This window comes from Chlorocebus sabaeus, chromosome 17 (assembly GCF_047675955.1).
Source record: "Chlorocebus sabaeus isolate Y175 chromosome 17, mChlSab1.0.hap1, whole genome shotgun sequence".
NCBI classification, from domain to species: domain Eukaryota; kingdom Metazoa; phylum Chordata; class Mammalia; order Primates; family Cercopithecidae; genus Chlorocebus; species Chlorocebus sabaeus.
Window position 1 is genome coordinate 26,485,948 of NC_132920.1, and position 16,702 is coordinate 26,502,649.

A 16,702-nucleotide genomic window follows, 5' to 3' on the forward strand; every position below is an offset into this window, starting at 1 on the left:
CCAAAAGGAACTTCCCACAGATTTCTAAGAACAAAAACTGAAACAAAAAGCATGTTCATGGTTTACTGATAATGTTTCAGTAATCAGGTATTCACAGAAGGGAACAGTTGTTTCATTGTATGTTTCATGCACACATTCCATCTCCCTTCCCATGTCTTTAACTCAAATGATAATTGTATTTTTTTTCATTTTCTAAATACACTCATCAAAGGGCTTGAAAAACTCTGAGTTTTTCCCCCTATTGTTCCACAAACAACAAACCTTTTACAAACCCCTCTGTTACTGCAAAATGGAAAAGAGCACAATTGTGTCCAGGTCAGAGGCTTTTCACTTCTCCAGGATTCTGAGCTCCTTCCTCCCAAGGGCTCAAGGCCTCAGGATATATGAAAATGGATAATATTTGAGACCCTGTCTCTACCAAAAAAAGGAAAGTAGGATGAAGTCAGGACAACAATGAATTCGTAGGCGGCTCCTAAGATGTCTAAGTCTTGCATTTTCACATTTATCATAGCTTGTCCTCCTGCAGGAGAATGTACACCTGCTTTGGAAGGATCTACCCCACCAGGTAACAGGAAGAAAGACTAAGACGAACAGATATGGAAGATAGCTCAGAGGCTGCAATGGGATAAATTCTGGGCAGAACTCAAACAGTGGTCCACAAACCTTGATCCCTTCCCTGAACTCTTTCTCTCTTGCTCAATCCAACCTCAATTTATTGGCTCCTGTAAGTTCCCTGTCTACCTCTCTTGTTCTAGGAACTCTCCATTTCAAAAGAACTTCCAAGAATATAATTCAGGGATGTCCACACTCCACCAGATCTCAGCCTTTTGCTTCCCCAGGGCAAACCCCTGCTAATCCCTCTTCCACACAGAAGTCCACCATCTTCATCTCCACACCATTTTTGCTTCACTTCCCCTCCACTTTCACATACACAAACTGTTGTGCATAAATTATACAAATTATAATTATAACATTATATAAACTCAGTATGTATAATTTTAACACAGGCTTGATAAATAGTGGAATTATGTCACTATAATAATGTTGAAGTGCCATTAGGTCATATCTGATTATTACTACCATATCAATAGTGTGTGCCCCCAAGAAAGAGCAGCTGACCACAAAGCTGACTAGCAAGCCACAGAAGAATACAGTATTTACATGATGCCCATTCACCCCAGTCCTTTGTCTTGGCTCAGTATGGCCACATGTAAAACAAGCCTAAGACCTCGAGCCAGAATCATCCCTCAGAGGCATCTCCATAATTTATGCAGAGCTGGTAGCTGCCTCTTCACAGAAAGCTTCTGAATAAGGAGCAAGATCAAGAGTTATAGCTGGGTGGGTGCAGTGGCACGTGCCTGTATTCCTAGCTACTGGAGAGGCTGAAGTGGGAAGTCCCTTGAGCCCAGGAGTTTGAGTCCAGTCTGGGCAACATAGCAAGACCACCCCCCAACCTCGCACCCTACACCCCCCCCACCCCATCTCAAGAAAGAAAAAAAAAAAAAAGAGCTGTAGGCTGTAGATCTTGCCCTGTGGACCTGTGGACCTGTGGACCAGAGCAACCAGCAGTGAGAATCCTGGTCCTATTCCAGACCTACTAAATCAGAATCTCTTTTTAAGTAAGACCGAAGTGCTGCTCTGGGAAGAATGAAGAGAGGGGATTGATAAATTACCTGATATACTTGACTATGGAAACTGTGCTTAGAGTCAATTAGAGGAGTAGGAAAAACCTGTGAGGGGAATAAAGAAAGCTAAACAAAGGAACAAAAGTGATTCATTTCACCCCCTCCCTACTCCTAAAAAAACAAGAGGTTGTACATGAAAATAAACGTAATCATATATGATACTTGGTCCTGTAAAACTATAGTTACATAGCCACGGTATTGGAAATACGGAACAGAAGTTGTGATGTATACTACTGGTGGTATAACAGAGCTAAATCATAATTGAGCATAATAGGGTATAGAAAAGTAATATCTAGAAATGTATATATAGAGAAATAGCAGCATAGATATGGTATTGTCTCTAGAAACATGCAGATAAGTACCAGATAAAACAACTGAGCACTTAAAGAAGCTGTTTCTGGGGATTCAGGAGTAATAGGTTGGAAGTGGGAAGTGGGACTGACATTTCTTAAAAGCTCTTTGTCCTTTAAAAAAAAAACAAAAACCTGTTTGTATGTATTACTTTGACAGAATATGATACTGTCTTGAGAAATATGTAGATAAGTACCACATAACACAACGGATCTACAGTAAACTGTTTAAAAACCACATTTAAAAAGAAAAGACATTGACCAGGCATGGTGGCTCACACCTGTATTCCCAGCAGTTTGGGAGGCCAAGGTGGGCAGATCACATGAGTTCAGGAGTTCAAGACCAGCCTGGCCAACAAGGTGAAACCCCACCTCTACTAAAAGTACAAAAATGAGCCGGGCATGGTGGCGCATGTCTATAATCCCAGCTACTTGGGAGGCTGAGGCACGAGAATCGCTTGAACCCAGGGGGTTGCAGTAAGCTGAGATTGTGCCACTGTACTTCAGCCTGGGTGACAGAGTAAGACTCTGTCTCTAAATCAATCAATCAATAACTAAACACAAATGGTTGCCTCAGTGATGAAAGTCAAGTAAGATGAGAATGAGAGTAACCATTGAATTTGACAAGAGGATAACACTGAGAAATTTCAACAGATTATAGTGAAAAGCAGGGAGGGGAAATAAATGCTGACATTTTATCATTAGGTTCCATATGAAGCATATTACATTCCTCAGCCCAAATGATTTCATGTCTAAAAGGAAGAAGTTTTTGTTTCCATCTCCCAGTGGGCCTGGGAAGAGCAGGAACTTCCTAAGAGCAGCCCCACCTCACAAGGCTTCTCCCAGTCAGGAACCATGACAGGCAGGGGCATTCTAGGGGCATCCTAGAGGTTCTGTTCTCTAAACCTTGGGAAATTCAGAGATCCTGTCTTTCATTGTGTAAGATGATGACTTGGTTTCTGTCAAAATGACCCAGATGTTATCCAATCAAAATAGTGTCTGTTATGCAATAGCTTGAGCTCTAAGTACTTTCTTCTTTCCCCCAGACCCTTTCTTTTCAGTATGGCTCCCTAAGTTGCAAGTAAAAGCTCTTTTGTCCCCCTGAAAACAATCTCTTATGAGAATATAAAGCATGAGACAAAAGTCTTATTGAAAGGGGCTGATAAGAGAAGTGAGATGAGGAAGGGGAAATAGAATATAGATGATATGATCAGCAAGTTAAGCATGAAGAGGAAAATGGGACAGGAGCCTCTTAAACTAGGAAGACTAAGGAATGATGGGTTTGAATAAAGCCACAAATTATATTTCAGTCTATATGCTGATGAGAAGACAGGGAGTAAGAACTAGAAAAGCTCAGTTTAAGAGGGGAAGATAAGCTTGGAAACAAGAGATGACAATAAACACATCTGCTTCTGAAACTAGGGCTCAGATCAGATGTCTGCCATGAGAAAGGGACCAAGTGTCACAGCATACACCTGGCCCATCTTCCAGGAAAGTCTACTTCTCTTGGAGGGGACAAAGGCTAATCAGGAGAAGCCCTAGAAGTGAGGTTGCATCTGCTTGATGCAATGTCTGAAAGACATTGCAGAAGGTGCAGCCCTTACATGAGCTTTTGAGGGAAGAATAGAAGTTTATCATAAAGATAAGAGGGAACAGGCCAGTCGCGGTGGCTCACACCTGTAATCCCAGCACTTTGGGAGACCAAGGCGGGTGTATCACTTGAGGTCAGGAGTTCAAAACCAGCCTGGCCAACATTGGGAAACCGCACCTCTACAAAAAATACAAACAAAGCCAGGTGTGGTGGGGCACGCCTGTAGTCCCAGCTACTCAGGAGGCTGAGGCAGGAGAAACGCTTGAACCCGGGAGTCAGAAGTTGCAGTGAGCCGAAATTGTGCCACTGCCCTCCAGCCTGGGTAACAAAATGAGACTCCATCTCAAAAAAACAAACAAACAAACAAACAAAAGTTAAGAGGGGACAGAATATTCAGGAAGAGGGAAGGCAAGCACTGCTATCTGGAGGCCTGAGAGGCATTGTGGGTTGAGGTAACTACACCCACTTCAAATTCAGCCTGTGGGTGGATAGGCAGGGAAGGAGAAGGGGAATGGAGAAAAGGCCCTCAGGAAAGAAGCAGGGAGACTGCCAGAGTATTTTCTTGACCAGATCAAGCTAGACCTACAGCATTTTCCTAACCAGATTAAGGTGCATAAACTTGATGCTGAAGTCACTAGGGAGAAGTGGAAGGATTTTTAAGCAAAAAGTAATATGATCAGATTAGCATTTCAGAAAGATCATTCTCCTGGCAGTCTGGTGGGTGAAATGGAGTAACTGTCTTTCGTCTTAATCACAATTCCAACTCAAAGATAAATAACAAAACTGGGAAGAATGTTTGTTACTATAATTCAGGATTGATATTTTTAAGTTATTAAAAGTTCACACAGATTGCTAAGAACTAGCACCAGCACCAGTCTTGAAAACAATGGGCAACTGGCCTGTAAAGCTCATTTCTAGAATGTATTAAATGTCTAATTAACACATAAAAACTCCAGCCTTGCTATCATATAAAGGCACAATAAATAACAATAATTAACTTGACCCATCCCAATAGTAAGGATGTGAAATCATAACTTCTCAGTGCTAGCAGGGATTAGGTGACGGCACTTATATTGAGGGTGTGATGGGTTCAACATTTCAGGAAGGGACTGTAGAAATATGCTGATACCATGTCAGGCATGGTGGCTCATGCCTGTAATCCCAGCACTTTGGGAGGCCGAAGCAAGCGGATCACTGGAGGTCAGGAGTTCGAGACCAGCCTGGCCAACATGGTGAAAGCCCGTCTCCACTAAAATACAAAAATTAGCTGGGCATGGTGGCACGGCCTGTAATCTCAGTTACTTGGGAGGCTGAGGCAAGAGGAGAATCCCTTGAACCCCAGAGGCGGAGGTTGCAGTGAGCCAAGATTACACCACTGCACTCCAGCCTAGGCGACAGAGAGAGATTCCGTCTCAAAAAAAAAGAAAAGAGAAAAGAAATATTCTTATACCATTTGATCTGATGACTCTATTTCTGGAAATTTATCAAACAGCTTATCAGGACATTATCCAATTTGTAAATAAAGACTTATATATAAAGTGTATTATTTATAATAGGACAAAAATCCCAAATGTCCCACAACCATGGCAATTTTACAACTATTAACAATATTTTGAGTTACACAAAAAGTCTAATTGATTGTTTTTATGATATACATAGGCATAAAATAAAACTTGGAAGGAAATATGCCAAAATGTGAATTGAGGCTATCATTAGTTGGTAGATTAAGTGTGACTTCCATTTCATAAAAATATTTTTCTGTATTTTTAATTTTTTTCATAACAATGAGAGGTAGGTTTAGTATAAATTCAGGAATTGTGGGTCTCGTGATGAGTTGCTTCAAGAGAAATAATTGTCAGGGAGGCAACTTTGGGGCCCTATAAACAGAATTACACTTCATGAGCTGGCACATTCACAGCCTACCCTTAAGACCGGCCCTTAATGGAGTTGTGCCAACAGACACAGCACCTTCAGTGGACACTCCAGTAACGAAGACGGCTGTAGCCAGAGGCTACTGCTACCTTGGCCTCTGGGCTTTCATTGTTCAACCTACATAAATAATAATAGAATAACAATTTATCCTCTGCTGAGTTCCTACTACGTGCTAAGCAGTTTACCTGTTTAATCTCATTTAATCCTCCCAACACCTCTTCAAGAAAGGTATGTTCAACATTATTACCATTTTAGAGATCAAAGAACTGAGGCTTGGAAAGAGGAAATAACTGGCTGACACCCTCACATCTCATTTGTGTGTTTCCTTGCCTCTCTTGTTTTTTTCTCTTTTCCCCCTTTCATTTGGTCCAGCTCATCAATGCATATCTTGATTACTGAGCTGAAGACCACAAATCCAGTTTTCCATCTCTCTGAAAAACTTTTCATATCCTTTTTTTTTTTCTCAAAGTGAATATACCAGGCCACCTGGAGGCAGGCTTTCCTGAGAGCACCTCCCCCTTCCTTTTCCTGATGGCTTTTAACTTTTGCCCGGGGGGCCACTTTCTCACTTGGTAGCAGTGGCCTCTTGTGCCTTTTTCTCCAAGATCACCCAGGTCAGTATGTGCCATTACTCTCAGTTCCCTGAAAGAGTGAGAAGCCAGGAGGGCATAGCATAGTTATCTCTCTCCAGCTCTTTTCTCCTTGGTCCTAGCCCTCTACTCTTCAAGCCCTTTTGCTTGCTTCAGCTCCTGCTTCCTGTGCCATCTCTTCCCATCTTTTCTCTCTTCTCCTCCAATTCATTTCCTTGAACTCCATTTCTGCCTTTATACCCTTATCTTTTTTATCATTGCCAAAAGCAAATACCAAATTCTTGTATTTGAAAAAAGACTGGCTGGGTGCTGTGGCTCACACCTGCAATCCCAGCACTTTGGAAGGCCGACGCGGGCAGATCCCGAGGTCAGGAGTTCGAGGCCAGCCTGGCTAAGATGGTGAAACTCCGTCTCTACTAAAAATACAAAAAAATAGCCGGGCATGGTGGTGTGCGCCTGTAGTCCCAGCTATTTGGGAGGTTGAGGTAGAAGAATCGCTTGAACCCAGGAGGTGGAGGTTGCACTGAGCCAAGATCGTGCCACTGCACTCCAACCTGGGCGACAGAGCAAGACTCCGTCTGAAAAAAAAAAAACAAAAGGAGACTTTTTTTTTTTTTCAGTGCAGTGATTCCAAGAGTTGTTCATCAATGTGCAACCAACTAATGAGTGTTATGCCTCACAGTTCCCTTCTCCTAAGTTTTAGAGTTAGGGTGGTGGGTGGGAAGGTGATGATCACAGTGTAAACTAAAAATCCATACTGGGGATGGAGGCTGAGAGGAGGTTTCAGGGGCAAATGACCAGAACACTTCCTGCTGGAAAGAAGTGTAGAGAGGATTTTGAGGGTTGACAGAGCCGATAGCTGTTTCCTGTCCATTCATCTCCTAGGCTGAAGCTCCTGAGGGACTCACATCAGTTATCTTGCTGCTCCAGAAAGGTGGGAGATGGCAGTTTTCCCAAACTTTGGCCTCCCCAGATGTCTGCTCACCCTCATTCTCCTCCAGCTGCCCAAACTGGATTCAGGTAGGTCTCTTTCTCTCTCTCTGGCCTGCATAATTGAAATATCTCAATAAATGTGAAATAAACAATCCCACTTGGCTCTCCCTGGAGACCTCCACTGGATTCAAACTCAGCTGTCAAAGGAGAAGAGAGCACGGGGCACTACGCTTTGGCGGGAATCTGGTCCGCGTCTGTCCGCAGTTCCCATATCCACATCCCGTCTCATCCCACTCGTTTTTCCGCAGCTCCCTTTGATGTCATTGGACCCCCGGAGCCCATCCTGGCCGTTGTGGGTGAGGACGCCGAGCTGCCCTGTCGCCTGTCCCCGAACGCGAGCGCCGAGCACCTGGAGCTGCGCTGGTTCCGAAAGAAGGTTTCGCCGGCGGTGCTGGTGCACAGGGACGGGCGAGAGCAGGAAGCCGAGCAGATGCCCGAGTACCGCGGGCGGGCGACGCTGGTCCAGGACGGCATCGCCGAGGGGCGCGTGGCCTTGAGGATCCGCGGCGTCAGAGTCTCTGACGACGGGGAGTACACGTGCTTTTTCAGGGAGGATGGAAGTTACGAAGAAGCCCTGGTGCATCTGAAGGTGGCTGGTGAGTAGACGGGCTTTGACTTTCTCCGACGACTCCCCTGCTGTATATACTTTCGTGTGGATCAGCTACTTTGTAAACCATCAGATTCATTCTCAAAATCTCCTTTAGGTTGATGTCGCCGGGGAGGGACGACTATCTGGGCCGAAGGCGCGGTGGGGACGGGGGTGGGGGTTGGGGTTGGGGGTGGGGGTCAGGTAAAAGAATTTACCGAGACAGTTGTAAAGGCAGATTTACTTTTAAAAGTATAAAAACACTTTGCGAGGAGGCAAAGGGCAGGATCAGCAAAAGAGAAACTGATTGCCAGGAAACAAGGGCTTGCTGGAGAATTTGTAGAATAGTTTTTATGCTGTCTGTTGAAGAGAGCTTTGTGCAGTATCTGTAAGGCAAAGGTTGCAGTGAGCTACCTTGCAGGTGTTTGGTGATAGTTGGACACAGGAAGGATGACTGTGAGTTATTTGCACAGGAGGGCTGTGTACTGGACCATGAAGAAAGGCAGACTTGTAGCTTATCTGCCTTATCTGTTTGCTTTCCCCTGATTAGGACTCCACAGCTAGAAGGTACTGAAGGTCCTACAGTAGATCAGTGAGAAAGGGTTTTGAGTTGAACACAGAGAGAGCAGTGCAATGTTTTTATTGTAGAACTGTATTTCAATTATCTCCAGCCCTTTTTCAATAATAGGGTAAGCATTTCTTCATGAAATAATTAAATATATGTAAGAGTTATGTAACAGTCTTTTATACAAGTACACCATAATTTACTTCATTGAGTCCCTGAATTGTACATTTAAATTGTATTTTTCACCATTACACACCTTATGGCTGTGGTAAGCATACCACACACTTTAAGGCTGGCTTATGGATTAGTTTCTAAAGACTGACATCCTAAGATTGGAGAGCATGGCTATTTGTCACATTCCTGATTCATATAGAAAAGATTCTCTTCTTGTTCCCTTTTTTGTTTCAAGCCAGAACTCAAAGGGAAACGATAAAGAAAATAATAAGCTTTGAGGAGGAAAGTACGCATTGAGGTCTGACTTTTTCAATTCCTAGTGAATGACATCAAGCAAATCTCTTTCTGATTTTAACTGTAAAACTGAGGATGCTTTTATCTAAGATTATTTTTCAAGAGTAAAATAGTCTGGGAGCAGTGGCCAACTCCTATAATCCCAGCTCTTTAGGAAGGAGAGGCAGGAGGATCTCGTGAGCCAAGAAGTTCAAGGTTACAGTGAGCTGATGGTTGCCACTGCATTCCAGCCTGGACAATAGAGTGAAACGCTGTCAAAAAATAAAAAGGTGGGGTGTGGTGTCTCACACCTGTAATCCCAGCATTTTGGGAGGCCAAGGCGGGTGGATCACTTTTGATCAGGATGTTCAAGACCAGCCTGGCCAACTTGGTGAAATCCCATCTCTACGAAAGAAAAAAAAAAAAAAATTAGCTGGGACATACCTGTAATCCCAGCTACTCAAGGAAAATCGCTTGAACCTGGGAGGCAGAGGTTGCAGTAAGCTGAGATTGCGCCACTGCACTCCAGCCTGGGTAACAGAGTGAGACTCATCTCAAAAAAAAAAAAAAAAAAAAAGAATAAAAGAAAATTAGACAATATATGAGAAATGACCTCGCCAATTCTAAAAACATTATAGATGTATTAGCTACTACACTGTGCCTTAAACTGATCTAAAACATATAATATACAAACATTGCCTTTCACATATATATCATATATGCATGTATTATCTATATCTAGATGCATATTATATATATATATACACACATAGATATATATTCAAGTAAACATAAAGTTTGAAAAATACTTGGGTGAAATGTGGGTCCCTGCTTCACAACAGGGTCCCCCAGTTGCAGCATCATGTATAATTTAAATATTGACATTTTGCTTTTAGGGAAGAAGCATCTTAAAGGTTCATTATAAAAACCTAGAGATTTGATGGCATAAAACGTGTTACCTTTTATGAGTGGCAGACACTATTGAGAATCTGCTGAAAGTGGCAGCTCCTTCCATGAAAAGAATATACATTCTTGTATATACACACATTCTTGGAACGTGGATTTTAACCAGTGGTTGTGGAAATGTGTTGAAGAGCTCTTTTACGCAACTCAGTTTTTCTGTGCCATGTGGAATTAGAGAAAAAAATAGGCTGAACACACAAGAATAGCAGCTTTATGTTTATATATAGCAGGCCACAATTATGTGAGGGAAGATGAAGTTGAGACCATTTAAGAAAATTTCTGAATCAACATCATAGATAAAGAAAGCTTAAATTGTCAACTATAATCTCAGGTCAAAGAATCTCCAATCCTCTACTCAAGGATATTCCTCTGTTCGTCCCAGTCCTAGTTCTCCTCCTCCCCACCAAAGCCTTCTCATAATGCTCTCAACCATAGAGCTATCATTCAGCTCTGAGGCTCTCAACCTAGACTACTAACCCACCTCTGAGTTATTGGTCTTAGTATTCCTACTGGCTGGACAAGCACCCCCAAGTCTGTCCACCAAACTGCCGCAAACATTTCAAAGGCTTAATCCCAACAAGGCATCCCTCTCTGATAAGGTATATGAAATTCATTTTATTGGTACTTCAATTTCATTTAAAAAAAAAAAAAAAGCTTTTTTAGAAACAGCATTTCACTCTGTCACCCGGGCTGGAGTGCAGTGGTGCCATCACAGCTCACTGCAGCCTTGAACTCCTGAACTGAAGCAATCCTCCAACCTCAGCCTCCCAAGTAGCTAGGAATACAGGCAAGAACCACCATGCCCAAAGAGATGGGGTCTCATTATGTTGCCAAGACTGTCTTGATCTCCTGGACTCAAGCAATCCTGCCTCAGCCTCCCAAAGTGCTGATATTACAGACAGAAACCACTGTGCTTGGCCCTCAGTTTCCTTGTGTATTGAAATATGGAGATGAGTTCTTCCCACTACTAGTCCACTTGTGCCTTTCTCTCTCTCTCTGTCTTTCTCAAACTATGTACCTCTATGGTTATAAGGCTCTCAAAAGGGGTCCACTAAAACATTAATTCTCTCTCCATAGCTCTGGGCTCTGACCCTCACATCAGTATGCAAGTTCAAGAAAATGGAGAAATCTGGCTCGAGTGCACCTCAGTGGGATGGTACCCAGAGCCCCAGGTGCAGTGGAGAACTTCCAAGGGAGAGAAGTTTCCATCTACATCAGAGTCTAGGAATCCCGATGAAGAAGGTTTGTTCACTGTGGCTGCTTCAATGATCATCAGAGACACTTCCGTGAAAAATGTGTCCTGCTACATCCAGAATCTCCTTCTTGGCCAGGAGAAGGAAGTAGAAATATTCATACCAGGTTAGTGGAACCAATGCTGCTGGATTCCTATGTTGACACAGCTTCAGAGCCATACCACCTGGGACACCTGCCCACATGTGACGTCACGGCAGAGTTGTCTACTTTCCCCACCTAAGCTCTTGTCCACTGACTTAAAGGAACCCCATCAACTTTATTAGAAGAGTTAAGATACTGAAGACATAAATCTACCTTGATCTCATATAAATTTCAGATTATTTATCTATTTAATTTTTGAGACAGTGTCTCACTCTGTTGCCCAGACTGAAGGGCAGCAGCAGAATGATCTCAGCTCACTGCAAGTTCCACTTCCTAAGTTCAAGCGATTCTCCTGCCTCAGCTCCAGAACAGCTGGGATGACAAGTGCACACCACCATGCCCAACTAATTTTTTGTATTTTTAGCAAAGGCAGGGTTTCCCCATGTTCCCCAGGTTGGTCTTGAACTTCTGGCCTCAAGCAATCCACCTGCCTTGGCCTCCCAAAGTGCTGGGATTATAGGTGTGAGTCATTGCACCCAGCGAAATTCCAGATTTTCCATTTTAGGAGATCTAAGTGAGATAGAGAAGCTTTGTCCCTGGAGACCTTCCTGATCCAGAGCCTTCTCGCCTCAAGTAAACAAAAAGACTAAGTTGGCTGGGCTTGGTGGCTTATGCCTGTAATCCCAGCACTTTGAGAGGCCGATATGGGCGGACCACGAGGTCAAGAGATCGAGACCATCCTGGCTAACACGGTGAAACCCCACTTCTACTAAAAATACAAAAAAATTAGCCAGGCATGGTGGTGGGTGCCTGTAGTCCCAGCTGCTCGGGACGCTGAGGCAGGAGAATGGCATGAACCTGGGAGGCAGAGCTTGCAGTGAGCTGAGATCGCGCCACTGCACTCCAGGCTGGGTGATAGAATGAGACTCTGTCTCAAAAAAAAAGACTAAGCTATTTTTCTACTTTTGCCATTTCCACCCATACCCACTTCTCCCTCCCATCCTGTGCTAGAGTTCTGTCTAGGTTTCCAGGGTCCTCAGGAAAGCAAATCCTCTCATTATTCCCCAGATACTGTCTCTGGTTCAGCCAGGAACTTTCCTTATTCTTTGGTCAATGAGTCCCATTCTGTTACATACAGAGGCACATTTCCCTTTCCTTATTTACCTCCTTCATCCTCTTGGCTCCCATTGTGCACTGATAGTTAAGGAGGAATTTCCATAATGACATGAATTTGTCCATTATATTTATTATTTCACAGATCCTGTCCTCAAATTACTCTTCATTTCTCTCTTTCTCTGCTGACTCCTGCTTGAAGTCAATTTTTTTTCTGAAAATTTTAGAGTGGCATTGGAGTGACTATTTTTTTGCTATATGAGGGAGGAGAGTGGTCCAGGCCATCACCTGTTCCACCCTTCTTTGGAAACTGCAGAAAAGCCAGACTTGCTCAGTGTTTCTCAACTAATGTCCTTCTTGGGGATTTTGTTTTAGCTTCCTCCCTCCCAAGGCTGACTCCTTGGATAGTGGCTGTGGCTGTCATCCTGATGGTTCTAGGACTTCTCACCATTGGGTCCATATTTTTCACTTGGAGACTATACAACGAAAGATCCAGAGAGAGGAGGAATGAATTCAGCTCTAAAGGTACATCATAGAATCCACAAGGGCTACGTGTCAGGAGTGCTTCAGAGGCAGGCTGGATCCAAATCCTTTAGAATGACTTCCTTTAGGATGACGGGAAGATATTTGAGGCCGGGCATGGTGGCTCACACCTATAATCCCAGTAGTTTTGTAGGCCCAGGCAGGTGGATCACCTGAGGTCAGGAGTTCGAGATCAGCCTGGCCAACATGGCAAAACTCCATCTCGACTAAAAGTACAAAAATTAGCCAGGCTTGGTGGTGGGTGCCTGTAATCCCAGCTACTTGGGAGGCTGAGGCAGGAGAATTGCTTGAACCTGGGAGGCGGAGGTTGCAGTAAGCCAAGATCGTGCCATTGCACTCTAGCCTGAGCAACAGAGTGAGACTCCATCTCAAAAAAAGAAGAAGATACTTGATTCTAGAATTCTGAAAATTGGAAGGAATCATAAGGCTCCTGAAGTCACAGATGCCAATATGAAGAAGCACAGAGGTTTGGGGCATAGGCAGAGTCTAATCAAGATATCAGGCCTGATGTTTACTCACTACCCACCCTCAGACCCTACTCCCACTTTTAACTCAATTACTCAGTACCAATCTTATTATTAAAGATCTGAGGCCGGGTGCAGTGGCTCATGCCTGTAATCTTAGCACTTCGGGAGGCTGAGGTGGGTGGATCACATGAGGTCAGGAGTTCAAAACCAGACTGGACAACATGGTAAAACCCCGTCTCAGCCGGGCACGGTGGCTCAAGCCTGTAATCCCAGCACTTTGGGAGGCTGAGGCGGGCGGATCACAAGGTCAGGAGATCGAGACCATCCTGGCTAACACCGTGAAACCCCGTCTCTACTAAAAAAATACAAAAAACTAGCCGGGCGTGGTGGTGGGCACCTGTGGTCCCAGTTACTTGGGAGGCTGAGGCAGGAGAATGGCGTGAACCCGGGGGTCGGAGCTTGCAGTGAGCCGAGATTGCGCCACTGCACTCCAGCCTGGGTGACAGAGCAAGACTCCGTCTCAAAAAAAAAAACCCCGTCTCTACTAAAAATACAAAATTTAGCCAGGATGGTGGCGCACACCTGTAGTCCCATCTATTCAGGAGGCTGAGGCAGCAGAATTGCTTGACCCTGGGAGGTGGAGGTTACGGTGAGCTGAGATTTCACCACTGCACTCCAGACTATGTAACAGAATGAGATTCTATCTAAAAAGAAAAAAAAAAAAATCTGATCCCAAGCCAGTTCCAATATGTAGGAACTTCCTGCATCTTTCTTCAAAAACAAAGCAAAACAAAATCCTTGTTCTTGATTTATTGGCAATGCTTCAATATTCAAGTAGTCATGAATTAAACAGTTCCTCCTTTGTGTGTTTCCCATACGAGTTTTGTCCCCTCCTTTACATCCACTATACATCGAGGTATTTTTGTTTGTTTTCCAGAGAGACTCCTGGAAGAACTCAGTAAGTTCTGTCTTCTTGTTATTTCACCCACAGAGTTTTCTCTCTCTATTATATAACCTGTCAATGACTATCTTTCTCTTTTGTTGCAGAATGGAAAAAGGCTACATTGCATGCAGGTCAGTGGCTCTGAACTTCTCTAGGGCTCTGAGGCTCTATCCCCTAGGAATTCAAAGTGCTATGATACTTGGAAATGAAAACACTAACACACTTTAGTGATGAGGACAGGAAGGAAACCAGTAATGACAAATGGCTTCAACAGTTTCTGTGAGGCACACAGAGAACCCTCGGAAGATGGCCAGGAGACAAGCCCCTTCCAGCAGAGTCCCATTAGGCCCTAGGCACAGTCAGCTCTTACATCACCCTCTAGCTGCTGGTAAGAGGGGATCCTGTGGTGAATGGAGGCCCATGAGCAGGCCAAACATCTCCCCACCTCCAGGAGACCTGTCAACTCCTACAACAGTACTCTGTTTCTTAGGAGAAGGAAAGACAGTCCTGCAACCTGTAATATTCACTGATGTCAGACCTGCTGTTTCTTTCTCTCCAGTTGATGTGACTCTGGACCCAGACACAGCTCATCCCCACCTCTTTCTTTATGAGGATTCAAAATCTGTTCGACTGGAAGATTCACGTCAGAAACTGCCTGAGAAACCAGAGAGATTTGACTCCTGGCCCTGTGTGTTGGGCCGTGAGACCTTCACCTCAGGAAGGCATTACTGGGAGGTGGAGGTGGGAGACAGGACTGACTGGGCAATCGGCGTGTGTAGGGAGAATGTGATGAAGAAAGGATTCGATCCCATGACTCCTGAGAATGGGTTCTGGGCTGTAGAGTTGTATGGAAATGGGTACTGGGCCCTCACTCCTCTCCGGACCCCTCTCCCATTGGCAGGGCCCCCACGCAGAGTTGGGATTTTCCTAGACTATGAATCAGGAGACATCTCCTTCTACAACATGAATGATGGATCTCATATCTATACTTTCTCCAATGTCTCTTTCTCTGGCCCCCTCCGGCCCTTCTTTTGCCTATGGTCCTGTGGTAAAAAGCCTCTGACCATCTGCCCAATTGCTGATGGGCCTGAGGGGGTCACAGTCATTGCTAATGCCCAGGACCTTTCTAAGGAGATCCCATTGTCCCCCATAGGGGAGGACTCTGCCTCTGCAGATGCAGACACACTCCATTCTAAGCTAATCCCTACCCAACCCAGCCAAGGGACACCTTAAGGAATATCCCAGCTCATCTGTTTTCCTTTCCTCTAACCCCTCTCCTCCATAGCCTTCTGAAGCTTCACCAGCCAGCTTCAGCCAGCCTGTTTCTTCCTGTTGGGTGGCGATTAATTCATCCTGTGAAGGTTGCATTACTGCTGCTAGAGAAGGTGGGGATTGCACCTTTCGAATCTGTTTCTGTACCAATATTTGGAGGATGGAGGGGTGACTCAAACTGCTTCTTGTGTTCTCCTAATCCCTTAAGACTAGAACCTATAGGAAACTACTTGGAGCAAACTCAAAGGACAGATTAGGGATCAAGATCGGGTCAGGTTAGCATAGGGTTGTGGTTGAAATGTCTTGGTATCCAGGATAAGGGTATGTGGAAAAACAGACTTTAGGCAAGTGGAAAATTCAAAATATGCTGCAAAAGGACAATCTCAGGCTGAAATCCCATAAAGGAACTTGGAGGGAACATTATGATGGAGGGAAGTGAGGTGAACCCAGGCACATGATGAACACCTGGCTCACCCACAGAGTTTTCACAGCCTATATCTCAAATTTTCTAAGCCATGTCCCATAGGATAGAGGAGACTGGCCCCACTTCTATGGGTGCTGAGCTCTGGAAAAGGGGGAGCAGAGAAGAACTGAGATGAGCAGGGATGAAGGGTCAGGCAGAAAGTGTGATAGAGGAGAGAATTTTTGACAAAACTCGAAAGTTGTTTGCACCGCTGTCCTTTGTGCCCTATTCCTTTCTCTGTGCCCTCCTGTTTCTCCCTTGCCTGGAGATCATTCCACCCTCAGTTTGTTGACTCCACAAGTTTCCAGTTGTCCTCTTCTTTTTGTTATAGCATCTCTCCATTTCAAAGACATTCCTAGAAATCATCCTTCAGTGATATCATTACTTGATCAGCCACCATCTCAACCTTATGTCACCTCAGCCCTCATCTCAATGCCCAAACCCCTTACGCACACCTTTGGTTAGCTTTAACTGCCTCCATTTCCACACTGTGCACCTTTCAGTGTTTCCCTACCCAGCTTTTCTACATGCTGCCTCTCCTCGGGGTCCCCTGAATGCTGCATTATTGTGTTTAGCACAGCTGGACTGACTGCACCTGTGTATTTGCCCCTGAGCACTTTCCTGTATACATGTGGCTTGTCTTGCCAATAAACTCCAGGCTTACACCTTCCATTTCCATCGTATTCTCCATTTTCCAGGATAGATGTTGCTCATTGTCTTTACCTAATAAATAAATTTGCCTGATTGCTAAGAGCAGCCTCTTAACCTTTCTTTATGTGAACTGAAACATAATAAAACATAGAGAAAGAAACTTGCATGGGAATGCAGCTGTCCAAAGCTTTGTCATTGTATGTGGTCTAAGGC

General features: G+C 44.3%; 1 protein-coding gene across 1 annotated transcript; it reads left to right on the forward strand.

Moving 5' to 3' along the window:
- The first annotated feature begins 6,118 nt into the window (after positions 1–6,118).
- On the forward strand, positions 6,119–16,587 carry BTN1A1 (butyrophilin subfamily 1 member A1). Its single transcript, XM_007973436.3, has 8 exons — positions 6,119–6,172; positions 7,034–7,168; positions 7,390–7,737; positions 10,780–11,061; positions 12,526–12,675; positions 14,098–14,118; positions 14,208–14,234; positions 14,663–16,587. The coding sequence occupies exons 2-8, from the start codon at positions 7,090–7,092 to the stop codon at positions 15,334–15,336; spliced, it is 1,581 nt and encodes a 526-aa protein (XP_007971627.2). The 5' UTR covers positions 6,119–6,172; positions 7,034–7,089; the 3' UTR covers positions 15,337–16,587.
- The last annotated feature ends 115 nt before the right edge of the window (positions 16,588–16,702 follow it).